This window comes from Dasypus novemcinctus, chromosome 9, assembly GCF_030445035.2.
Source record: "Dasypus novemcinctus isolate mDasNov1 chromosome 9, mDasNov1.1.hap2, whole genome shotgun sequence".
NCBI classification, from domain to species: domain Eukaryota; kingdom Metazoa; phylum Chordata; class Mammalia; order Cingulata; family Dasypodidae; genus Dasypus; species Dasypus novemcinctus.
Window position 1 is genome coordinate 33,410,654 of NC_080681.1, and position 25,624 is coordinate 33,436,277.

Sequence of the window (25,624 nt, forward strand, 5' to 3'; positions counted from 1 at the left end):
ATAAATCTTTTAAAATATAAGTAGGCATTTTTTAAAACCTTAATTTTATATTTTTATGTGTTACTAACATCTAGATGTGAAGTGTCCAATAAGGCAGCCACTAGCCATATGTGGCAATTGAGCTCTTGAAATGTGGATGTCCAGAATTGAGATGTGCTATAAAAGTAAAATATACACCAGATTTTGAAGACTTTGTTAATAAAAGAGAAAGTATCATTATTACTATTATTATTTTTTTATTTTAATTTTTTCAAAGGAGGTACCGGGGATTGAACCTGGGACAACTTGGACATGGGAAACTAGTGCTAAACCACTGAGCTACACCCGTTCCCTCTCAATAAGATTTAAAATACTGATTTTACGCTGAATTGATAATACTTTTGATAAATTATTAAACTTTCACCTGTTTCTTTTTACTTTTTATGCTGCATCTATTTAAAATATATTTCCGTTGGATAGCACTGATCTACAGGAGCTACTTTTCTACATGATCTTCTGTTCTTCTAATGTTTATATATTTACCACCACAGCAAAACCTCAGTTTTCCTGAGGATAGTTACCATAACACAGTCATGGATGGACATTAAAGAAATAGCTTCTGCATACAACTGTTTTCAAGTCACTGTTAAAAATTCATGTACTTTTAATCATAGGAAAGGCCTTTAGCTATTCCTTTGAACTCTTACTCTTTTTCTTTTCATTGAAGATTGTTTTAAATTTTTTATTAGTTTTCTGATTTCCTAGGGAACTTGATATAATTGACTTAAAAGCATTTATTATACAACCTTTTCTGTGGTGACTAGTTTCAGATAGTCTTATTAAATTAAGAGGTAAATTCTGCTGGACTTGTCTGTATATCATAATCCAAACCATCAGTTTTTAAAATTTTTTTCCTTTTTTTTCCTTTTTTATTTTCTTTGTTTTATTCGTTTCCAGGTTTTTTTTTCCCCAAAAATAATTCATGTAGTTGTTGTTGATGCTGACTCTAGAAATGCAAACAGTATCTGGTCCCTGTCAACCTTGAGACCAAGCATTCCCCTCAAGGCAGGGGTCAAGCTCTTATTCCTTTGGTCCTTGCCCCCACAGTGGTCTCTTTCAGGTCTCTAATGGTGGCAGCTTGAGACAGTCGATGGAAAGAGGAACTTCCATCAAGTAGGAACCAAAGTGTAGTAAAGAACAAACCAGCACATCTGAGGTGTGCCTGGCCTGAGCTCTGCTGCTCCAGGCCCCTTCTGGGTCCTTCTCCCTCAGAGTAAAGTCTGCCTATGGGGGACCAGCTCAACAGCTAGGGCTCCAGGTCTTTGGCCAGGAAGACCACTGGGATGTGGTTCAGGTTGTGCACCATGGGCTTGTGGTGGTTGACTTTGGTGTTTGCAGATGTGTGCCAGACTTTGGGGAGGGGTGTGGAGATGAGGTGGAGCACCGGGACCCCTTGGTGGAGGAAGGGCAGATGGTTGTTTTCTACCGAGCCAGGGGGCTCTTCTGACTGGAAGTACATCACTTCCTGGGGATGAGACTACAACAGGTTCGAACGGTACAGGCACTTCTCCAAGGTCTTCAGCCAGTGCAACAAGCAGATTGTGAGGGGGAAGTAACGGGAGAAGGTTGTGTTGGGGGCTCTCAGGAGATTAAGAAGCACAAAGATCTCAATATCCTGGAACTGTGGGGCCCAGATGCCATGAGCTGGGCCAGGTGCTAGAGCCCATAAAGGGAATTCTTGAGCGCCCACTCTTTCAGGGCCTCTTCACCATACAAAAAGAGCAGCTGCGGGGTCACCGGGGTTCCCTGTGTCTTGGCCCTGCTAAGCCCCAGATCAAGGGCCTGGGGCAGTTCCAGCAGCAGGGCACAGGGCACAGCTGAATACTGACATCCACAAAGGGGGCCAGCTAGATGGGAAGAGCTTCGAGTCATAATGGTAGGCAGGGGTGAGGTGGCGAGCAGCCCTTGGGACCAGTGTGGCCACCACATTGCCAGTGTCTAGCAGCTCCAGAGGTGTTGAGGCTGTGAAGAGGTCCAGCTCGACACATCTGCCTGAGGTCTTCAGGAACTTTCTGACTTGGAGATTTCCGGGTCTGGGCTGCCCAGGGATTTCACTGCCAGGAAGGGGCACAGATAAGTGTCCCAGAGATGCCAAGGGTCTAGTTGCCCCACCACCCTCTGCAGTCTGGCTTCTGGAAGGCTTCCGGCCAACTGGGCCCACTCCCTGCCTACCAGCGGCTCCCCAGGCCCTCAGTGCCAGCCGCATCAGAGGTGCCAAGCCATGGTGAGCGCCAGCATCTGGGGCAGCAGCGGCGCCTGCAGAAGCAGGTGGCGTTTGTGAGGCAAGGTGGGCTCCACGAGGCCGCATTTCCTGAGCCGTGGCCGTGGCTGAGGCTGACCCTGCACCTGGGGTGCATGGCAGCTTTACCCCGAAATGGGTTTGGGACTGTGGAGCCAGTTCTTAAGACCCAGCCAAGTCCCTCCCCACGGAACCCAAACCATCAGCCCCCCAGTACCCACCCCCAAAAACAAAAAACCTACCAGTTTTTTGATCAAATATTCAGGAAGGGGCTGTAAACCTCATGAACTCACCTTCCTTGAGGCCTCATCAAAAAGAAATTCAAAACACTTATGCTTTCAGAGTTGGAGAAATGCCCAGCCATGTAGGCAACTCTGAGTTGTCTCTGCTAATTTCTTACGTTTCCTCTTAATTCTCCCTTCTTTATTTATATTGCTCCAAGGGTTGAATTTGTCCTCAGTGATGCTGATGTGAAAGGGTTTGACTCCTCTCCGAGACAGGCATGTAGTTCATTGCTACTAATTTGCCTTTTCTTAATTAGCAAGTTGCTCTCTTTCTCCCAATACTTTCATAACCTATTTCTTAAGTAAAGCATTGGGAGAGATTTGTTAGCACCCCCACCCCCATACTTGAAGGTTTACTCTCTCTGCAACAAGCCTCTCTAGTTCGAAGTGCCAGTGTTTTTAGCTTTCTGGTGTTTTTCTCCTATAGCATTTTTCTTCCATCTATAGCCAAGATCCTTCTTTAGCTCTTTATAAATTACCTTACCAGTTTACAGATCACCAACCGAATGCTGACTTGTTGCTCCCCATCCTGATCAATACGTGGTCTTTAGAATTGTACTATTTTGATGAGTACAGAGTATGGTTTTAATATACACTTCCTTGATGACTATGCTGAACACTTTGCTTATGTTTATTGACCATTTGATCATCTTGTTTTGGGAAGTGTGTGTTACAGTTTCTTACCCATTTTCTTTTAAACAAATCAATTTTATTGATACATATTTATAAAGCATACAATTCATCCAAAGTGTAGAATCAGTGGTATTTGGTATAATCACACAATTGTGCATTTACCATTTCAATCGTTACACATTTAATGAATGCATTAAAATGTGTATTTGTCTTCTTTTATTTATTTATTGAGCAGTTTTACTGAAATATATTCACATACCATACTATCTATCCAAAGTGTATAATCAATGGCTTTAGTATAATCACAGTGTTGTACATTCATCACCATAAAAATTTTTAGAAAATTTCATTACTCCAAAAAGAAAAATGCCACACCCCTTAGCAGTCCTTCCCCAGCCCTAAATAAACACTAATCTGATTTTATCTTTGTAAATTGATTTATATTTACATATTATTTAAGGGGAATCATACAATATGTAGTACTTTGTGTCTGGTTTCTTTCATTTAGCATAATATTTTTTTCTTTTTGTCTGATAGTAACATCTTGTAGTCTTTTTATTTATTTATTTATTTATCTCCCCTTCCCTTCTCCCCACCCCCAGTTGTCTGCTCTCTGTGTCCATTCGCTGTGTATTCTTCTGTGACCGCTTCTATCCTTATCAACGGCACCGGGAATCTGTGTTTCTTTTTGTTGCGCCATCTTGTTGTGTCAGCTCTCCATGTGTGCGGCACCATTCCTGGCAGGCTGCACTTTGTTTCACACTGGGCGGCTCTCCTTACGGGGCGCACTCCTTGCGTGTGGGGATCCCCTACGCGGGGGACACCCCTGCGTGGCACGGCACTCCTTGTGCGCATCAGCACTGTGCATGGGCCAGCTCCACACGGGTCAAGGAGGCCCAGGGTTTGAACCGCGGAAACTCCCATGTGGTAGGCGGATGCCCTATCCATTGGGCCAAGTTCGCTTATCAAGACTAATTTCTTTGTGGCTTGCCTTTTTCTTTTCTTTTCTTTTCTTTTTTTTTGAAGTACTGAGGTCTGGGAATGGAACCAGGGACCGAGTATGTGGGAAGCCGGCCCTCAACCACCGAGCCACATTCGCTTCCCTGAGTTAGTTTTTTAGTTTATTTTGTTTGTTGTTTGTTTTTGTTTTTTTCAGGAGGCACAGGGAACTGAATCCAGGGCATCCCGTGTGGGAGGTGGGAGCTCAACCACTTGAGCCACATCCACTCCCTTTTTTTATATATTTTTTTATTTTTAAAGAAGCTTTAGATGACATAAATGTTATCTCAAAAATATAGGGGATTCCCATCTACCCATCCCCTCGCCCTCCCACACCTTCCCCCATTAACAACATCTTTCACTAATGTGGTACATTTGTTACAACTACTGAGCACATATTGAAACATTGCTGCTAACATGGACTTACAGTTTACATTATGGTTTATACGTTGCACTGCACAATTTTTTAAGTTTTGACAACTAATGTATAATAGCCTATATCCATCATTGCAATGTCATGCAGGACAATTCCAATGTCCCCAAAATGCCCCATATTAAACCTATTCTTTCCTGTCCCTCCTCTCAGAACCTTTGGTTAATCTCTGGTTATTATTCTAGCAATGAACCCAGGTATATATGCAAAGCAGATGTTCAACCACTGAGTTACATCCCACTACACTAGTTATTATTTTTTTATCATATTTTTCTTTTATGGTTAGTATTTTGTGTGTGTATGTGTTCCAAGAAATTCTTGTGTGCCCTGAAGTGTAAAAACTTTTTTCTCTATTTTCTTCTAGGAGTTGTATAGTTTTTGTTTTTATATTTAAGTTTATGATCTATTTTGTGTCATTTTTGTGTATGGTATGAGATATGATAGGGACAATATCTTTTTTTTTTTTTTTAAAGATTGATTTTATTTCTTTATTTCCCCCCACTATTGTTTTGCATTCCCTTTCTGCTTGCTGTGTCCATTCGCTGTGTGCTCTTTGGGTCTGCTCTTCTTCTCTGGGAAGAGGCACTGGCAACCAAACGTGGGGCTCCCACATGGGAGAGGGGCACTCAATCACTTTAGCCACCTCAGTTCCCTGCTTTGTTGTGTCTTTCATTGTCTTTCCTCTTTGTGTCTCCTTGTTGTGTCATCTTGTGTCAACTTGCTGCACCTGCCTGTTGTGCCAGCTCACTGTCTTGCTTGGCTTCTCCAGGATGCAGGACCCGAACTTCGGATCTCACGTGTGGTAGGTGGGAGCCCAATTGCTTGAGCTACATCTGCTTCCCAGGGACACAAAGTACACAAATATCTTTAAGTAATTTATATGTCTTTACTTGGAATATTTCATTTGTAAAATGGTTTCTTATATTTAGAAAATTGTAATTTGTAAAAACAAGCAAAGAAAGAAACAAACCAGATTCATTGTCCTTGGAAGGTGATCTAGTTCAATCTCTTCTCTAACCTACCCATGAGTTTACTTGGCATTCCTGCTTATCCTAGAAGTTGCAATTCATTGATCTCTGAGACCTTTCTAACTCTCCAAAAGCCTTCTGTTTAGATACTCTTTCATCTATACTCCCATTATATCTTTAATTTATGTGTAGCTTAGGAAATACCATTATTTTGTTTTAACTGCATATCTCTCTATTGAGAGCAATGATATAGCTTAATTATTTAACATATAGTAAGCACTCAATGAATATTTAAGCAAAGAAGTTAGGTTCAGGTTCATTATTTCAATAAGGTTGTTTCTCTGTTCTGTTTAGAATTCATGTAGAACTTTGGTTATAAGATATTTTATAAATTTCCTAAAATAATGTGTGTGAAAAAACCACATTTAATGTAAAATCTTATCATTAATTATTTTTATTTCAAATAAAAATATGTAGCTAATAATTAACCCTTAACTTGACTCTTTTATAAATTTTTATGTTTCTAGCCAGATTTGAAAAGTTTAGTTTTATTTAAATTATGAAAATATGCCATGAAAATATGTTAAACTATCTCTTGAATAAAATTGAGAATTTATTTGTTAGGTTTATATTATTGTGTTATTGACTAGTACACATGTGAGATTTGGAAGTTTTTTATTCAATCAATATTTAATGTACTTTGCAATAAGATAAATGATCCCAGAGATATAAAGATGAGTAAGATACAAATATGGTTCTCAGAAGGTGCTTCTGTAATCTGAGAAATAGGATTTAGTCTGTACAGTCCTTTTCCTTCTTAGTTTTTGTATTTCATAAATTAGTATTGGGAGCATTTTTTGTATCCTAAGCACATGACTTTTTCTGAAGGAGTGACTGGAAGTGGGCAGTAGTCATGTTTAATATATAAATAGATGTTTTAGGATCTTTATTATTTGAATGGCCTATAATTTTCATCATTTATAGTGATAGAGCCATATTTTCCAATCATTTTCTTTTTTTAACAAAAATCCTTCTTAGGCTGAACAAAACTCTTTTGTCTGGGCGTATTTGTTATACATGAGTGAAGCAAAATGAAAAAGGAGAAGGAATTTGGTTAATTTGTGTTTCTGTCTTACTTTTTTAGCCCTGGACACATTGTAAACACGATAGCATTAGTTATTCCTTAGACTTTATTGTGCTTCTTCCTAGTACAGCTTTTTTCTGCCAGAAACCTTCCCAATCAGTTTGCTCACCAGAAGATTTCTCTTATTTTGCATTTTTTATGGAGATGAAGGACAATTATGATAGGACCAGTAGTACTAAAATACTTAATATAGTTTGCCACTTCAAAATTTGAAACTGCTATTCTTAGGTGAAAAAATATAGCAGTTATTTTATTTATGACAACTGAAAATTATTGAAATTAGCATATTATTCAAACTACTTTTTAAAACAATGGCTAAATTGCTGTAGTGAACTTCCAAGATAAGTGACAGTAGACTACTTCATTTAGTATCACTGTGAGATTATCTCTTGAGCAATTTTAATTATGTTTTAGATTGTTAGAGACGGATAGTAAGTCTTTAAGATCTGTAAATGGATCAAGAAGAAACAGTGGCTCTTCTCTTGTATCAAGTTCATCAGCCTCTAGCAACCTCAGCCATCTTGAAGAAGATTCTTGGATTCTTTGGGGAAGAATTGTAAATGAATGGGAAGATGTACGGAAAAAGAAGGAAAAGCAAGTTAAGGTACTTGTTTCCTTTGTTGAAGTTCCCCCCTCTTCCCAAAAGGCATCCGGCATGGATTATTGATTATTTGTGCCCAGTTTTGATCTGTCGATAGAGATCATATATATAGAAATATGTACCTGATTATTTTAGAAATTAGTTAAGTTCCCTTATTTAATAGATTCAGAAATGAAGTTGTGACATCTTACATCCTTGAATATCAGTATTTTACTTTTTTGCCTTCAGGAGCTCTTTGAAAGACAGTGGATACTGAATCATCATTCACAACTCTGCAGGTTATCAAGTCCTTACACCTTCAAACACCGTACCCTGAATAAAGTATCCAGAATTTATAAAAGGCGTTGCAACCCCCCTGACCAGAACGAGATACAACTGAGGGCCATATCTTAGCCTTGATTAAAATGTATAAAATTGGCTTTATAAATTTGATTAAATCTTCTACTCCATTTCAACCCCCAATAAGAGTGTTTTGGTTTGCAAGGTAGGGGACTTAACCAATTAAAAAAAAATTTAATTGCATTTTTATTTTTAGGAACTTGTTCGTAAAGGAATACCCCACCACTTCAGAGCAATAGTTTGGCAACTTTTATGCAGTGCACAAAGTATGCCAATTAAGGACCAGTATTCAGAACTCTTGAAAATGACCTCACCTTGTGAAAAATTGATCCGAAGGGACATTGCTAGAACATATCCTGAACATAATTTTTTTAAGGAGAAAGATAGCCTTGGACAGGAGGTTTTATTTAATGTAATGAAGGTAAGTTCCATTTATTCCTTTTTGAAATGAAATGAATTCTAGTGATTTACATGAGTTGGTCAAAATGAAATACCTTGTAAACCACTATACCAAAGAGATAGTCTATGAAATTGAATAATCCACCACTACAAGATTCAAAACCTGGGATTTGGTTTTCTCTCAGGGCAGCAACATTCACCATATTTTTCTGCTTTCTGTGGGTAGCGTTGTCAAGACCTCTTAACCCCTGAAAGTCTGCACCATTGTAATGTTTTCTTCCACGTTGCCTTCTCCCAACCCATAGTTTCTTTCCCTTCTGGCTTCCTCTGTGAAGTACTGATTTCTTGTTAAATCATTTCAGTTTTGTCTGTACTTTACCTTAACCATACACTATTTTTTTGTCTTTATTTTTTTAATGTTACATTAAAAAAATATGAGGTCCCCATATACATTTCACCCCCCTCACCCCACTCCTCCCCCCATATCAACAACCTCCTCCATCATCATGAGACATTCATTGCATTAAATGAATACATCTCTGAGCACCGCTGCACCTCATGGTCAATGGTCCACATCATAGCCCACACTCTCCCACAGTCCACCCAGTGGGCCATGGGAGGACATACAATGTCCAGCAACTGTCCCTGAAGCATCACCCAAGACAACTCCAACCCCAAAAAAATGCCCCCACATCACATCTCTTCCTCCCACTCCGTACCCCCAGCAGCCACCATGGCCACTTTCTCCACACCAATGCCACATTTTCTTTGATTACTAATCACAATAGTTCATGAATAGAGTATCAGTAAGTCCACTCTAATCCATACTCTATTCCTCCATCCTGTGGACCTCAGAATGGTTGTGTCTACTCCACGTCTACATCAAGAGGGGACTTAGATTCCACATGGATGCTGGATGCAATTCTCCTGCTTTCAGTTGTAGGCACTCTTGGCTCCCTGGTGTGGTGGTTGACCTTCTTCACCTCCATGTTAGATGAACTTTATCAGCAATACATTATTCTTGATTTGTAAGCTCTTAATTTCCTATGTCCAAATTCCTTTATTTTATTATCTGTAGGAACTGGCAGTTTTCACTTGGGAAATTGTCAAAAGAAAATATTAAGTAGTAAAGCATTTGCTTTGTAAATATTTATAGGATACCACCTTATAATCTTTTAAATTAACCTGTTATGCCAATTTTCGGTTTCTAGAGAAGAAAGCTATAATATACTATATGAAGTATTTTGAACAACATTTTTTACTTTTTAGGCATATTCTTTAGTGGATCGTGAGGTTGGTTACTGTCAAGGAAGTGCTTTTATAGTTGGATTGTTGCTTATGCAGGTAAGTTAGTGCAAGTATTAACTCTCTAAGTTCTTTAATAATGATCAAGTCTTTTGGATTGGAGACTTCTAAAATCATCTTTGTTATTAAGTATAAGTGAATATTGGATATTTTTCTCTAAGCATAATTTCGATAGGAATATTACTTTGCACTTCAGAAGATTAAACACATTGAGATAAGATGCAATAGTACCTTGCCACCGAATGAAATTTCACTTCTCGGTATGTACGTTTGGACCATAATGTTCTACAGCCAGTACCTACTTTTAAATCTTAGCTTATTTGTTATATTAATCTTTTCCTAACCAAGGAGGGCATGATTTGAAAATCGTATTTCTTTTTACATTGTCTTTTGAAATTTACACAGGAATTTTATTTCTCATGCAACTGTGGGCTTGTCATCAGGCTCTTACTATAGGCTTTTAAATGGCGGTGTGCATCCAGTTTTACTGCTTTAGGAATATAATATACTTCCATTGGCAGTGACTTATTTTGGAGTCGGTTTGGGTAGGATGTTTTCAGAATTCAGAGACAGGGCAATCGTAGCTTTGAAAGGAAATGGCATATAGTAGTATCTCTTTAGCCTTGTTCATTTTTTTTTTTTTTAAGTCCTATTATACTCTGTATTTAATTTCAGAAATTTAGTCCTGAAAAGGAACTTTGGTCATAACTTGCTTTGGACTCATATAGGCTCTTTTTTTGGTTTGTTTTTTATTTTGGTTGTTTTTTTCATTTGTTTGTTTTTTGAGGTATTTGGGGCAGGGAACTAGTATGTGGGAAGCTGCACTCAACCGCTGAGGCCACATCAGCTTCTCTGAGTTGGCCCTCTTGTCTGTCTGCTTGCTGTCTTTTTTTTTTTTAAAGATTTATTTATTTATTCTCTCTCCCTACCCCCATTGTTTTTGTACTCACTGTCTGCTTTCTGTGTCCATTTTCTGTGTGTTCTATGTCTGCTTGTCTTCTCTTTAGGCGGCACCATAACTGATCCTGGGACCTTCCAGAGTGGGAAAGTGGTACTCAATCTCTTGCACCACCTCAGCAACCTGATCTGCTGTGTCTCTTACTGTCTCTCCTCTGTGTCTCTCTTTGTTGCATCATCTTGCTGTGCCAGCTCTCTGTACAGGCCAGCTCTCCGCTCTGGCTAGCTGGCTGCATGGGCCAGCTTGACTTTACCAGGAGGCCCTGGGACTCAAACCCTGGACCTCCTATTTGGTAGATAGGAGCCCAGTCGCTTGAGCCACATCTGCTTCCCATTGCTGCTTTTTGTTTTCGTTTTTAGGTGCACTGTGGACTGAACCTGGGACCTCCCATGTGGGAAGCAGGCACTCAGCCACTTGAGCCCCATCTGCTTCCCATACGGGCTGTTTTTGTACCTCAGCTCTGCACAAACTTTAGAACTTGGACCAGATTATTTAACCTTGCCCTGCGTCTTAATTAGATAATTCTATCTACTTTTCAGAATTACTGTAAGGGTTAAATGAAATCATATATGTATGAAAAGCCTAGCATGGTATTTGGCATATAGTGGACATGCAATCAAAGTTCAATGACTTGCTCAAGATCAAATATCTTGGTAGATAAAAGCAGAGTAGGAATCAGAAACTGTTTCCCAGTATTTTACTTCAATTTCCTGACAACTCTACCTGAGCTTTAAATCTTTGTAACTGTGAGGAATATCCACACCTCTTTTCTCAAGTAGTACAAAAATTGATGTCAGAGAAAACAGTTTATAAGAAAAATAACTGGTTTTTACTTTGTTTTATAACATAAATATTGCTCCCAGTGGTTTTTTTATGATACTTGACCATCTCTAGGGCAAATTAGGTTAAATAATAGAAACAAAACTAGATTTGTTAATGTTAGTGTATAGATGTTTTACAGAATTGTATTTTTCCTCATTTGTAATTGGTTGGTATTGGTAGGCCTTTCACTGTTGAATACAACATCTTTGTTATCAGTTCGTTGAATTTCGTCATGATTCTATTCTTTTTAACTTTCATATTAGCTCCAAAATGAGCTTTTAGTAGTCATTTCAGTTGAGCATCTTTAGAGCTTTTTTTCCTACTCGAAGTGTGAATCTCATACAATAGCTGACCTTGCTGTCAAGGAATTGTGAGGGGCAGTGAGGGGCAGTTACATTTTCCTCTAGGACCCAGAGGGCAGTGGTGATATTGATCCTCACTTTCATTCACTGATTGATTTACTTAACTGCTATAGTCAGTGATAGCTAGTATACCACCACAAAAATAATCACTGAAATGCCCACTGTCACAGCTAGAAAGTGTGGAGCCAGATTCAAAAGCTCCTTCCTTTCTTTGTCTCTTGTGTTTATGCTCTTAAGCCTTATGCTCTAATTGCCTCCCACAATTTTGTCCTTAGTTTAGAACAGTGTAGAGTCTGATTTAAAAATTTGCAAAGGTGGGAAACGGACTTGGCCCAGTGGTTAGGGCATCCGTCTACCACATGGGAGGTCCGCGGTTCAAACCCCAGGCCTCCTTGACCCGTGTGCAGTTGGCCCATGCGCAGTGCTGATGCGCGCAAGGAGTGCCCTGCCATGCAGGGGTGTCCTCCGCATAAGGGAGCCCCACGCGCAAGGACTGCGCCCCGTAAGGAGAGCCGCCCAGTGCCAAAGAAAGCGCAGCCTGCCCAGGAATGGCGCCACCCACACTTCCCGTGCCGCTGACGACAACAGAAGCGTGCCACTGACAACAACAGAAGCGGACAAAGAAACAAGGCAGCAAAGAGACACAGAGAACAGACAACCGGGGGAGAGGGGGAATTCAATAAATAAATAAATCTTAAAAAAAAAAAAAATTTGCAAAGGTAGTTTAGTACATGTTGTGTTAAAATAGTCATTTCTTTTTAAAGAAAGTTCTGGGTACTTACGTTTTGTGTATATCTTAGTACTCCTATGAAATTGGGTTGAAATTATCCCCATTAGACCTTTGCGAAAGATAGATTATTAACTCAGAGTTACAGATGAAGTATGTAGCAGCACATTGTGGCTCAAGTGTGGTGATATGTTTTATAGTGACTCCTTTCTAATAGAGTGACTATAAAACAATTTGAGTGGTTGTTTTTCATATTTATATATCTCTCAGTGTCACACTTCTTTTTTGTGACTATTTCAAACTTTTGGACAAGGACACAATGATAATCATTTTTTCCTTTTCCTTCTGCCCTTTTATTGAACCTTCCCAACCTTTTTTTTTTTTTTTTAATATAGCCATTTTTTAACCATCTCCTAGTGACTATGTCAATGCTATTGCAAAGGGGAAGAGAACTGAACATTTTTTCTTTTTCTTTTTTTTTTTTAATGTCCAGAACAGAAGGAATTCTTGTAATACCAAAAAGAGGTAGTTGATTGATTCCTACTGTGGCTAAAGAGGGAGTGAAGGGAGAGGGGAGAGTGAGGGGGGAGAAGTGGTGGGAAGTGAGGTTGGAGAAGGTAGCAAGGGATCACACAGTGTAGGAACTTGTAGGGATTTTGACATTTATTGAAGATAAGGAAAGCCACTAGTGTGCTTTGAGTATTGGACTGATATGATCTAATTCATGCTTGAAAGGATGACTCTGGCAGCTCCAGACTGTTGGGAATTGAGTTCAAGAGACTCAAGGGCCCCTTCTGTACATCAGGAGAGAAAACCAGCCACCTTAGGGGAGAGCCAAGTTTTGATATTTGACTTATTCTTAGGGGGAAACCACATTTCAGTTCAAGGAGGAAGGTAAAAGGAATCTTTGGAAAAGAGGTTAAGGCTCTGAAATAGTTGGTTGATGGCAGATTATAAATTTCAAATAGCAGTATGGGAAATTTTTAAGGAGGGTTGGAAATGGAGACAGATTAGGAGAGCAGTAGTACCACATAGGGTGAGAGTTAGGAATCTTAGGCTTTTTGTAGTGACTGACAGGAATCAATGGGGCTATAGGTCTTGATAGGATTAACAGGGATGGTCTCCAGGGCAGAAACATAGCTGTGAGTGTGGGGAGGAAGGAAGGAAGTAGGGATTTTGTTAAGAGTTAACTCTTGACTCTTGTCAATAGCTGTGTGAAGGCCAATGAAAAGGATTTTGTTAGAATAATCAGTCTGTGGTAAGAGGAATGCCTAGAGATCCTTTGGGATTTACTCTTTTGAAGCACACTGGTATTACATATGTGAATGAGCATTTTAAAATTGTATTATTTTTTGGCTTGACAATTTAGGTACATGTCATTTGCTTAAATATTCTAATATCTTTGTAGCTCTTTACAAGGAGCTTTTACATTCATTGTCTTATTTGATATTATTCCCTAATGTGAAATTGGAACCTTTAAACACCAATTACAAATTCTTTAAATAATTTCTAACACTTTAAGCCATATTAGATCTCTTATTACTCAGAACCCTTCAAAGGCTTTCTGTCACACGAAAGGTGAAAGTCAAGATCCTTATAGTGGCCTCTAAAGCCCTATGTAATTTGACTCTCTGTTATTTCTCTAACCTCCTTCATATCAGTATCCCTCATATAGTAGTCTCCTAATTTGCTGTTCCTTGAGCATGCCAAACATGATTCCAATTTAGGGCCTTTATGTTCTTCCTCCTTTACTTCCTTTAGGATTCTGCTGAAATGTTATCCTATCGAGGAACCTTCCCTATCTTCCCTACATAAATAGCAGTGTATGTCTCCAGCACTCCATATCCCATTTACCCTGCCCTATTTTATTGCTAAGGAGCACTTATCACCATCTGACACACATAAAAACACACACACACACATATTCATATCATATATGATCTATCTTGATCTAGAAATACCAAGTTCCTTGAGGGCAGGGATTGTATTTAATTTGTTCACTGCTTTGTACCCAGAGAGAGAAAAGTATCTGGCTCCAAATGAATATTTGTTGGTTGATTTAATGAATGAGGCAAGTGAGTTTAGTCTCAGAGATTGTAAAATTTCTCTATTCTCGTTTTTGGTGATAGAATTGGAGACTAGAACTTTTGGTTCCTAGTCCAGGGCTCTTTTATTTATTTATTTATTTATTTTGGTTGTTTTTACTTTGTTCCATTGTTCTTTATATTGCCATACATAGCCACTCAAAACAGTGTTCATGGTTGGGGACTTAGTTTAAATGAAATTTGACCTATTTTGTGTATCATGAAATATTAACCTATATTTACTTTTTTTCTCCTAATGTAGATGCCAGAAGAAGAAGCTTTCTGTGTATTTGTTAAGTTGATGCAAGATTATAGACTCCGTGAGCTTTTTAAACCAAGTATGGCAGAATTGGGCCTTTGTATGTACCAGTTTGAGTGCATGATACAGGTAAAAGTGTAGTGTTAACAAAAAGTATATTACCTTTATATTTTTTGTCATCTTTTTTATATAAAAATAATTATTTTTATGGAAGCCTTAGATTACCTAAATGGTACATTGAAAATATAGGGATTTCCATATACCCAGTTCCCTCTCCTCCACCCCTCCCCCCCTTTTCCCCATTAACAACATCTTTCATTAGTGTGGTACATTTGTTACAATTGATGAACCAATATTGAAGCACTGCTATTAACCATAGCCTATAGTTTACATTCTGGTTTATTCTTTGCACTTATAGGTTTTGACAAAATGTATAATAGCTTGTATCCATAATTGCAGTGTCATGCAGAACAATTCCAATGTCCCCAAAATGCCCCATGTTACCCTATTTTTCCCTCTTCCTCCCCTCACAACTTCTAGTGACCACTGCCTTTATATCAATGATAAAAGTTCTTTCATTAGTAGAATAATAACATCTACTTTTGTTCATAGTTACATTCTCCCCTTATGCTTGTTCGTTCTTCAGTCTTGAGGATTTGGGGATGGTGATGCCCACTCTGCTTCCATGAGCTTAGATCCCATGGGGCAGATGGATAGAACTGACTTGCTTACAGTTGTAGATACTCTGTTTTTTGGGATGGACGTTGTCCATCATCATCCTTTTGTTAGTTATCCTGGGTGAGCCGGATGAACTGGAGAGAAGGTATTGGCTGCAATTCTGCTGAAATTCAAGGCTTAACTGGCATATGAACAGACAGAAGAGTTAAGTCTCTGGGACACATATTTAATAGATATAGTGCTAATTATAGGTTCAAATAAAAGGGCCATAAGAACCATGCGTAGGAAAATTATAAATGAGTCTAGCTCTGATACATTGGGGGAGATAGGCTATCATACATTCCAAGATAAGGCCCACTGACAGGGTGCTGAATTTCTGGGATTATTTTAGCTTTTCCATGTGATACCTATTTTTATCTTTGTTATTGATATAGGCTAATCCATGGATATATAACAATCTGATTTAAAATACTTAATTTTGCTATTTTTTAACTATTTCTTTTCTTCTTTTAGGAGCATCTTCCAGAGCTTTTTGTGCACTTTCAATCTCAGAGTTTTCATACCTCAATGTATGCATCATCCTGGTTTCTGACTATCTTTCTTACAACTTTTCCACTACCGATTGCCACAAGGATATTTGATATCTTTATGTCTGAGGTAAGCTAATGAATGGGCTAGCTAGGAAGAAGAGCTGAGCAAAGTGATCATTGGGTTAATCAGAGCAGGCAATGAGAAGAACAAGGGAGACCCGCATGCCTCATGTTAAATCTCATTTAAACCTTTTAACAATCCTATCAATAGATAATACCATCATCTCCATTTGATAGATGATAAGTAGAGGTTTAGAGAAAGGTTAAGTAGCTTGTCTATTGACACACAGCACATAAATGGCATAGTAACCAGGATTCAAATGTAGGCAGTCAAATTCTGGAGCCCACTTTTTTTTTTTCAAGAATTTATTTTATTTCTCTCCCCTTCCCCCCCTCCCTCAGTTGTCTGCTCTCTGTGTCCTTTCGCTGTGTGTTCTTCTGTGACTGCATCTGTCCTTATCAGCAGCACTGGGAATCTGTGTTTATTTTTGTTGTGTATCTTGCTGTGTCGGCTCTCTGTGTGTACGGTGCCATTCTTGGGCAGGCTGCACTTTCTTTCAAGCTGGCTGGCTCTCCTTATGGGGTGCACTCCTTGCACGTTGGGCTCCCCTATGTGGGGGACACCCCTGCATGGCATGGCACTCCTTGTGCACATCAGCACTGTGCATGGGCCAGTTCCACACGGGTCAAGGAGGCCCAGGGTTTGAACCTCGGACCTCCCATGTAGTAGGCAGACACCCTATCCATTGGGCCAAGTCCGCTTCCCTGCCCACATTTTTAATCAAACCTCTATGTCACTTCAGATTGGTACAGTGAGAATTAGTGAGAGGTAAAGTTTGCTTTTTAGGCAATAATGTTGCAATGCATCTGTTAAAAGTAAGAAATAATGAGTATAATTGAGTTTCTTTTATTCTGCGAACACATTACATGACATTGATTGATTTTTGTTACCTCACATTAAGTGACAAGATTGATTTATGTTACCTCGTTAAATTAGTTTAGGTCTGGTTCAGCAAACTACAGTTTGTATGCTAAATCTTGGCCTGGTTTGCATGTCAAATCTGTCCTTTTTGTTTGTTTTTTAAATTTTATTGTAGTAACAGGTACAAAACAAAAAATTTCTGGTTTTAACCACTTTCAAGTATACAATTCATCTGCCTGTTTTTGTAAATAAGGTTTTCTTTGAACATTCCATGCCTGTTCGTAGTTGTAGCATACCACCACATGGCCACAAAACTTAAGATATTTACTGTATGACTTTTCAAAGAAATGTTTGCTGAGCCCTAGATCCCTACATGTTTGCCTTAGTGTTTTTTTTTTTTTAAATTATTGTCATTTTTTTTTTTAAAGATAAATAGATCACACAAAATGTTACATTAAAAAACATAAGAGTTTCCAATATACCCCATCCTGCTCCTCCCACATCAACATCCCCTTTCATCAGTAAGGCATATTCATTGCATTTGGTGAATACAACCTCGAGCACTGGACCATAGTTTACGCTGTAGTTCACACTCTTCCCCAGTCCACCCAGTGGGTTATGGCAGGATATACAGTGTCCTGCATCTGTCCCTGCAGTATCATTAAGGACAACTCCATGCAGTATCATTAAGGACAACTCCAAGTCCTGAATATGCCCCATATCACACCTCTTCCTTCCTTTCCCTGCCCTCAGCAGCTCCCGTGCCCACCATCTCCACCTCAATGATACAATTACTTCCATTGCTAGAGTCACATTTCTATAGTAGAATACCAGCAAGTCCACTCTAACCCCATGTTGTATTCCTCCATCCTGTGGACCCTGGGATGGTGATGTCCCCTCCACCTCTAAATCAAGAGGGAGCTTAGATCCCACATGGCTGATGGATATGATTCTCCTGCATGCAGTTGTAGACACTTTCAGTTCCCTTAATATTATTTTTGAAATAATAGTTTTGCTTGATGAAGAATAGATGTATTTATTGCTTGATATAATTTGTTTCCTCAGGGTTTAGAAATAGTATTTCGAATAGGATTAGCACTTCTTCAGATGAATCAGGCAGAACTAATGCAACTCGATATGGAGGGGATGTTACAAGTAAGTCAGTTCATGATTTCTTGAATTTCTTTAGATTTGACTATTAATCACTTAATAATAACAGACACTAAATAGTTCTTATGTTTTCTTTTGATTGTTTCTTAGCACTTTCAGAAAGTCATTCCACATCAGTTTGATGGTGGTCCAGACAAATTAGTTCAAGCAGCTTACCAAGTCAAGTACAACTCAAAAAAAATGAAAAAGTAAGTAATCTATATTTTGGTTTTTAGTTAAGGGATTTCTTGAATCATATAGGAAATCCAGTGGAAGTGGCCAAACATTCTAGTAATAAGTACATTTTCCCTTCCAGTTTATAGAACTTTATTTTTGTTAATATTGGTATGACTATAGCATAAATGTAATGATGGAATAATGTTGGAATTTCTTATGTGTTTTTTTTTAAGGAGGCACCACCAGGATTGAACCTGGGAACCTTGTGCATGGGAAGCAGGAGCTCAGACTACTGAGCTACACCAGCTCCCTTGTTTATTTAAATTATTTTTCTCTTAGTTGACACCAGAGCATTCTAGATTAGCATAATGAGCTAGATAACCATGGGTATGGATTGAGAACAAGTATATATTCCTTTCTTTTTTTTCCCTATATATTCCTTTCTAATGAAGCTTTTCTTTTGGTATGTATTTCATAAAAATTCAAGATAAGCAGTCTTGGCTCATAAAGGTTAGTTTTATTTTTGAAATACGGCAAGGGTGTTAATTGAAAATGAAAGCTGTTAATTCTTGCTAAAAAAAAAATCTTAATTTGCGGTCAAAGTTAATATTGCTGACACTGTAATTTCTGTGGTGTAAGATGCTTTAAAATGATAGAAGTACTACATGCTAGGAGTTCTCGCTATCTTTGCTGCTACATTAAAGTACATTAAATGTACAGCACATTCCTGTGGATGTCCCTACTCTAAGAAGTGTCTTAAAATGTGAGTGAAAATTATATGATTAGATTAACACCCCCCCAAAATTGTATTATTAGAGTTACTTAGCTCTAATATATAAAAACAGGTCAATTTATAAGCTTCAATTATTATTATTAATAAGTTATTTGTGACATTCCTAATAACCAATCACATTACACCATCTTGTTGAGCCATTGTAGATGCAGAAGTTACTCTGTTCTGTAGTTGATAAAATCTGAAAGATCTACCCCTATCCCTGCCTTTTGGTAAAACCACATTTAAAACACACCAGCCAAAAAGAAAATTTTCATTCCTTTAAAAGACTTTTAAAGGGGAGCAGATATAGCTCAAGTGGTTGAGTGCCTGCTTCCCATGTATGAGGTCACAGGTTCGATCCCGGTACCTCCTAAAAGAAAAGAAAGAAGGACTTTTAGAGAATGAAGTTCCCTACCTTCTTGATAACTGACTCTCTTTTTAGACTATGTCCTTGGCAGTACAATCTAATCTCTGCAATTTCAGTTATCTTATTAACTTATTAAACTTCTGACCTCCAGTTCTCTCACTTCCTTACTCATTCCATCCCTCTTCTGCTTTATCAGGATCCCCAGTCTGATGTCTAATAGCCTTCTGGTCTGAATAAATAGTCTTCTACTTATTCCCTGACCTTCTTGTAGTCTATATTCATGTAGCCAAGTGTTGGAGAAATTGCATAGTTAGTGAGATTCCCAACAGTAAGTTGTATTTCCAGTGCTGCTCCACATATGTTTTTATTGGTTTGATGACTTTATTCTCCCATCCCTACAGTGGCTATTTCAAACCGTACCATTCTTCCCAAGCTCCTTTCCCCATTTTTGCAGTGTCCTACTCTCAGTGGATTACCTTACTTCTTTCTTTTTCTGTCATCATTTCAAACTCTGTCTTCTACCTTACAGATTTAGCTGTATTTCTTTTCTTCCCTTTTCAGTACACAGTGTTTCTATTCCTTTTGAAGGCTAATTCAGAACACAGGTGGTAGGATGTTACTCTTCCCATCTCTTCCAGACCTTACTCCATCAGTTGTTTCTTCATCCCGTACCTCAAATCCTTTCCTTTTCGGTTTCATTTTCTTCAGCCTTATAAGGTATTTGTGAGTTTTGTTATTGAAGTAATGAAAATGCTGTAATGATGATGAGGTGATGAATGCACCAATTATGTGATTATACCAGATACCAGTTGATTGTACACTTTGGATGAATTGTATGCTTTATTAATAGGTATCAATAAAATTGATTTGTTTTAAAAAAATGGCATATGCTCATTAGCTCCAGATCATATTTCATCTACCTTTCTTTTTTTCAGTTGGCAATTTTTTCACACATACAGAAAAACACAGACTAGAAAAATAAATATGCTAATCTACAATTATTGGTGGTTAATATTTTGCCAGATTTACTTCATATATTTCCTTTCTAAGGTATTTCAAAGTAAATTATAGACATTATGATCATTTACTCCTTAAAAAAAAAAAAGGCATTTTCTTCATTACCACATTGTTTTTCCTACCTAACAATAATTTCATAATATTACTTCATACTCATTCTATATTTAGATTTCCCCAGTTGGGCCAAAACTGTCTTTTACCTTTGACTGCCTGCATTCAGTTGTTAATATCTTTTAGATTTCTTTAGATCAGCATCCCCTACCCCAAACTCTCTTTTCACTATGTCAGCTTGTTGGAGAGAGCAAGTTAATCGTCATGACAATATCTAATCTTAAAGATTTGCCTGATTCCTCCTGATCTTATTTAACTTGTTCTTCTATCCCCTTGCCTTTTCTATAAACTCAAGTTAAGTATAAAGGCTTAATTAGATTCAGGATAAACATACTTGGCAAGAATATCATGGGTAGCAATGTGTATTTCATATTCACCTCAATATAGGCCAGCAGGAGCTCGTTTAAGATGGTTCCTGTGTCCTTTTTTAAAAAAAATTAATTAAGTAATTTTTGTCTTTTTTATGTTACATTCAAAAAATATGAGATCCCCATATTACTCCCCCCCCCCCCCCCCATGTCCTTTTGACATGACACCATCAGTCCCTGAATTATCTGTTGTTTTCTGGTAAAAAAGATATCCTAGCCTCGTCATGGATATTTTCTGCCCCAGAATTGGTTCCTTTTTTTTTTAAAGATTTATTTATTTCTCCCCCCGCCCCATTTCCCCCATTGTCTGCTCTCTGTGTCCATTCACTGTGTGTTCTTCTGTGTCTGCTTTTATTCTCATTAGGCAGCTCCAGGAACCGATCCTGGGACCTTCTGGAGTAAGAGAGAGGTGATTACTCTCTTGTGCCACCTCAACTCCCTGCTCTGCTACGTCTTATTTTCTCTCCTCTGTGTCTCTTATTGTATCATCTTGCTGCTCCAGCTCTCTGCGTCAGCCAGTGCTCCTGCATGGGGCAACTTTCCTGTATGGGTCAGCTCGCCAGGAGGCCCTGAGCATCGAACCCTGGACCTCCTGTATGGTGGACAGAAGCCCACTTGGTTGAGCCACATCTGTTTCCCAGAATTGGTTCCTTTTAGTGAGGAAATTTAGAGATGAAAATTTGGATGTGAGTTGTCTTCGTTGTTATGAGGGCTGTCATTGAATTTAGAATATTTAAGTCGACAGAGCCAGAAAATATATATTGGGGAAAAACATGACTTCATAGATATATCTCCTCCATCCTTTAACCCTTAGTAATCTGACATCTGCCCTCAGGTTTCCACTAAAACTCCTCCTTTTGCAATGTTCCTTTTCATTCATCTATTCAGGAAATATCTGTTGAGCACCAAGGAAGTGCAGACCTTGTTCTAGGTTCTGAACTGTTCTAGGTATCAGTCAAATAGAGAAAATCTCTGCTCTCATGAAGCTTATTTTCAAGTGCATATGTGGTGAGGCAAAAATTAAACAACATTGTCAGGTGGTAATAAGTGCTATGAAGGAAAACCATCTAGGTATGGACACTAGAGAGTGACAGGTTCTTATTACTCTTTTTCTTTTTTAAGATTTTTAACCAAATTTTAATTTTTTCTAAAAATAGCAAAATTAGGAAGGATTGTCAAAATAAAACATTGTTGGTTTACAGAAACAATTATATATGTTTTAAATAGGATGGTGGGCTAAGGCCTTTCTTATAAGGTATTTTAACAGAATCTGAAAGAAGAGGCAAGCTATACACATAGTGTTCCAGACACAGAGGCAAGCAGAGCAAAGACCTGGAGGCAGAAGTGTGCTTGGCGTATTTGATGAGCATCATTTTGGCTAGAGTGGCTGCAGTAGAGGGAGTCAAGAGGAGAAAAGTAGGAGATAGAGGTCTATCAGGGAGTCTTACAGCCCTTGGAATGAACTTTTATTTTGTGTAATAGCAAAGGAAGAACTTTTTTCCCCTTAAAAACAGACAAAAAAAAACATTGGCTGCTGTGTGGAGAAGAGACAGGATATAGGGTCAGGGTACATTCAGGGAGACTATTGAAATAGGTCATTCAAGGGAATAATGAAATCTTGGATTAGGGTAGCAACAGCAGTTGAAATGTTAAGAAGTAATTGTTTCCCATTGCAAATTCATTAGTTTCTATTCCTAATCTTGCTTGATACATTAATTGATTTTGGATATGGATGATCACGTCTTCATTTATTTTTTAACTTTTACCATGTAATATTTGATTTACACAAAGGAATATAAATATAACATGTTTTTAAGTTATGAAACAAAACCAATTCAAAACAAATTTTTAGGAGTTCCCACATGGCTTAAGTGCCCCCTACAGGAGGTTAATAATCATCCTGAATTCTGGGTTCATCATTCATTCTTTCATTCTCTTGCCTTTTTTTTTTTTTTAAACAAATCAATTTTCTCTTCCTTTTTCAAAATAGCTTTTTTCTATAGTTTTAGTTCATGTCACTGCTCTATAATACTCAACTGAATGAGTCTGCCAGTTTATCCATTTTCCTGATGGCCATTTTTTACAACCCAACTCCTAAAGGGCACGAGTTGGTGCAGCCACAAGACCAAAGAATACGCCTGACATTTAGTCAGGCATAAGCTTTATTGGGACTTACAAACAGGAGAGATGTTTTGATGGTGGCTGGTCAAAGAATGAATGAAGATAGCACTCCTCAAAGAGATGAGAAAATGAGGGTTGATGTGTATGGGGTTTAAAAACAGGGACATTCCATAGGGTGTGAGAACAGAGTTCTGCTAGGGTGAGGCATACGTGGGGTGTGGTGATGTTTCCACTATGCTTGCTCATAGGAAGGATGTTTACCAAGGACATTTCCTGCATTGGGAAGATGATAGTTTACGATAAGTCTGTACATGCTCTCCCCTCGGGGAGGGCTGTTAACCCTTAACTTACGTCTAGGTCATGCAGGTGGCTTTGTGCTAAGGACTTAGGGGGGCCTGGGTCCCTACTCCATTTGTGATATTTCATTTTTGGTCTGTTTGCTATTTATGCTATTAAAATGCTAGGAATACTTTTGTGCCAGAATTTTTCTAGGATATATATTTAGGAGAGGGATTGCTAGGTTGCAGAGTATACCATGCCTGCATTGCAAAATTTATCCAAGTTGTACATAATATATACACTCAGTCAGCAACTTATTTTTTTGTTGTTGTTGTTTTTCTCCCCTTCCCCCCTCCCCACCCCAGTTGTCTGTTCTCTGTGTCCATTTGCTGTGTGTTCTTTTTGTCCGCCTCTATTCTTGTCAGCGGCACGGGAATCTGTGTTTCTTTTTGTTGTGTCATCTTGCTGTGTCAGCTCTCTGTGTGGGCGGTACCATTCCTGGGCAGGCTGCACTTTCTTTCGCGCTGGGCGGCTCTCCTTATGGGGTGCACTCCTTGCACGTGGGACTCCCCTACGCGGGGGACACCCCTGCATGGCAGGGCACTCCTTGCGTGCATCAGCACTGCCCATGGGCCAGCTCCACACAAGTCAAGGAGGCCTGGGGTTTGAACCGTGGACCTCCCATGTGGTAGACAGATGCCCTATCCACTGGGCTAAGTCCACTTCCCTCAGTCAGCAACTTACGAGTTCTTTGTTCTCCTTGCTCATTAACACTTGATTATTTTTAATTTTTGTCACTATATTGAGTAAATTAAACCAAAAATTCAGTGAATGGGTATTAATCAATTTCTTGTTAAATGAGGCTCACCTTTGTAAGGACCAGGAACCTTTGAGCATCATATTATTCATAAAAATAAAAACTTCTCTACATATCAGCAGTATACTTTTCTACCTCAGCAGAGCTGTTTTCCCCCTTTGATAAGTCAGAATCCTGCTGTTCATCTGTCAAAGTTGTAAACCATATCTGGTTAACTTCTTAAATGTAACTACCAATGCCAACCTTCAGGTGCTGATTCTGCTGCATTTTCTTGTAAATTTTCTTCCAGTAAAGCTAGGGCCTATGATAGAGAAGACACACATAGCTAAAAATTAGTCTTAGAGATACTTGATTCACGAATAGTTCAGCAGATATTTTTGGGAAGCCTACTTATTTCCAGCTCTAGATAGAGCCGGACAAGTGCAGTGCCCACTTTCTGAGTGCTAAGCCTCTAGAAGTCCAGGCTTTGCCCTACCTGTCAGTTATCAGGAACCTTCATCTCATCTTTCAGGATCTGCCAAGGTACATATTTCCTCTGTAAGAGTTAACAAATCCTTCCTTCTGCATGTCATTCTCTGGATTATTCCCTTGAGCAGATTCTGAAATCTATGTGGACAAGGGCTATACTTTTTAAAAGTTTTTTTATTTTTAAGCAGTTTTATTGAGATATATAGTTACAAGATATAAGATTCATCCATCATGTACAATCAGTGGCTTTTAGTTTAATCAGTTAGTTTAGTTTCAAAGAAAAAGTCTTATATGTGCAGTTTTACCCATATTCATATTCACATGCAGTATTACTATGCTATACATTCCCATGTTACATTTTTTAGCTTTCATTTTAGTATTATACGTGACCTTAGACATTACCTTTAAACCACTGTCATACCCATATAATAGTACTGCTAGTTACAAACATGTTGAAGTTAGAGAATGGAAAGCTGAGGGTTAACTTGTGCAGAATTGGTTAAAAGGATGTGTATTAATCTTTGAAAATGAATAGAAAAGGTGAAAACACAACATACTGTTCGGAAGGCCTATAATTTGATTTATTTCATTGCCCTTTGCTACTTTTAACAATGCCAAGTATTCTGCTTTTCCCCTCAGTCCTCCCCAGCAAGCCCTCTGCATTTGTCTGCCCAGTTGGCTTTTTCTGTAATATTTGGCTACAGCTTTCAGTCCCCTTCACTGTGGTCCTCTGCTGCTTTCCTGCTTTCCTCCTTACCTGGCATGGGCACTGAGCTTCCCTGTCTGCCCCTTCCTGGCTTCTTATTCATTTGGGAGACTTATCTTAACTCTTCCTTAAATGCTGGTCTTCAATAAATAGAACAAATCTGCTTTTCCAATTAGCATTTCCTTGAGCTTTGCTGTGAACTTTAGATCTTTGCAAATAATAATCTCTTCCTGAATGCTATTTAGAATTATTATCCTCCAAAAGACAGTGGTTTCTTGAGGATTCTTTTTAGTAGTACTAAAGGAGATTGATAAAGGAATGTGTAATTCAGCAAAGGTTTCTTCTAATGTGTAGTCATGAGGAAACTGGACTCTGTTAACAGCTAAAACCACTTGGAGGGGGATATTAATTTATTCACAAGAGAGCTAGCTAATAAAATTGACACTTTGGTATTAAATTGAGATTTATATGCACACTTTAAGTT

At 38.5% G+C, this 25,624-nt stretch overlaps 1 protein-coding gene and 1 pseudogene across 11 annotated transcripts in view; one reads left to right on the forward strand and one right to left on the reverse strand.

Annotated features, from left to right (window-relative positions):
- Positions 1 to 25,624, forward strand: part of EVI5 (ecotropic viral integration site 5) — a 254,969-nt gene that overhangs the window by 77,032 nt on the left and 152,313 nt on the right. For all 11 annotated transcript variants that reach the window (XM_071217250.1, XM_071217256.1, XM_071217252.1 and 8 more), the window contains 7 exons: positions 7,154 to 7,343; positions 7,876 to 8,100; positions 9,348 to 9,422; positions 14,599 to 14,724; positions 15,787 to 15,930; positions 17,851 to 17,940; positions 18,046 to 18,143. In XM_071217250.1, the coding sequence (XP_071073351.1) occupies positions 7,154 to 7,343; positions 7,876 to 8,100; positions 9,348 to 9,422; positions 14,599 to 14,724; positions 15,787 to 15,930; positions 17,851 to 17,940; positions 18,046 to 18,143 (948 nt within the window). The remainder of the gene's footprint in view (positions 1 to 7,153; positions 7,344 to 7,875; positions 8,101 to 9,347; positions 9,423 to 14,598; positions 14,725 to 15,786; positions 15,931 to 17,850; positions 17,941 to 18,045; positions 18,144 to 25,624) is intronic.
- Positions 1,286 to 2,642, reverse strand: LOC139439552 (glutaminyl-peptide cyclotransferase-like protein pseudogene; annotated as a pseudogene).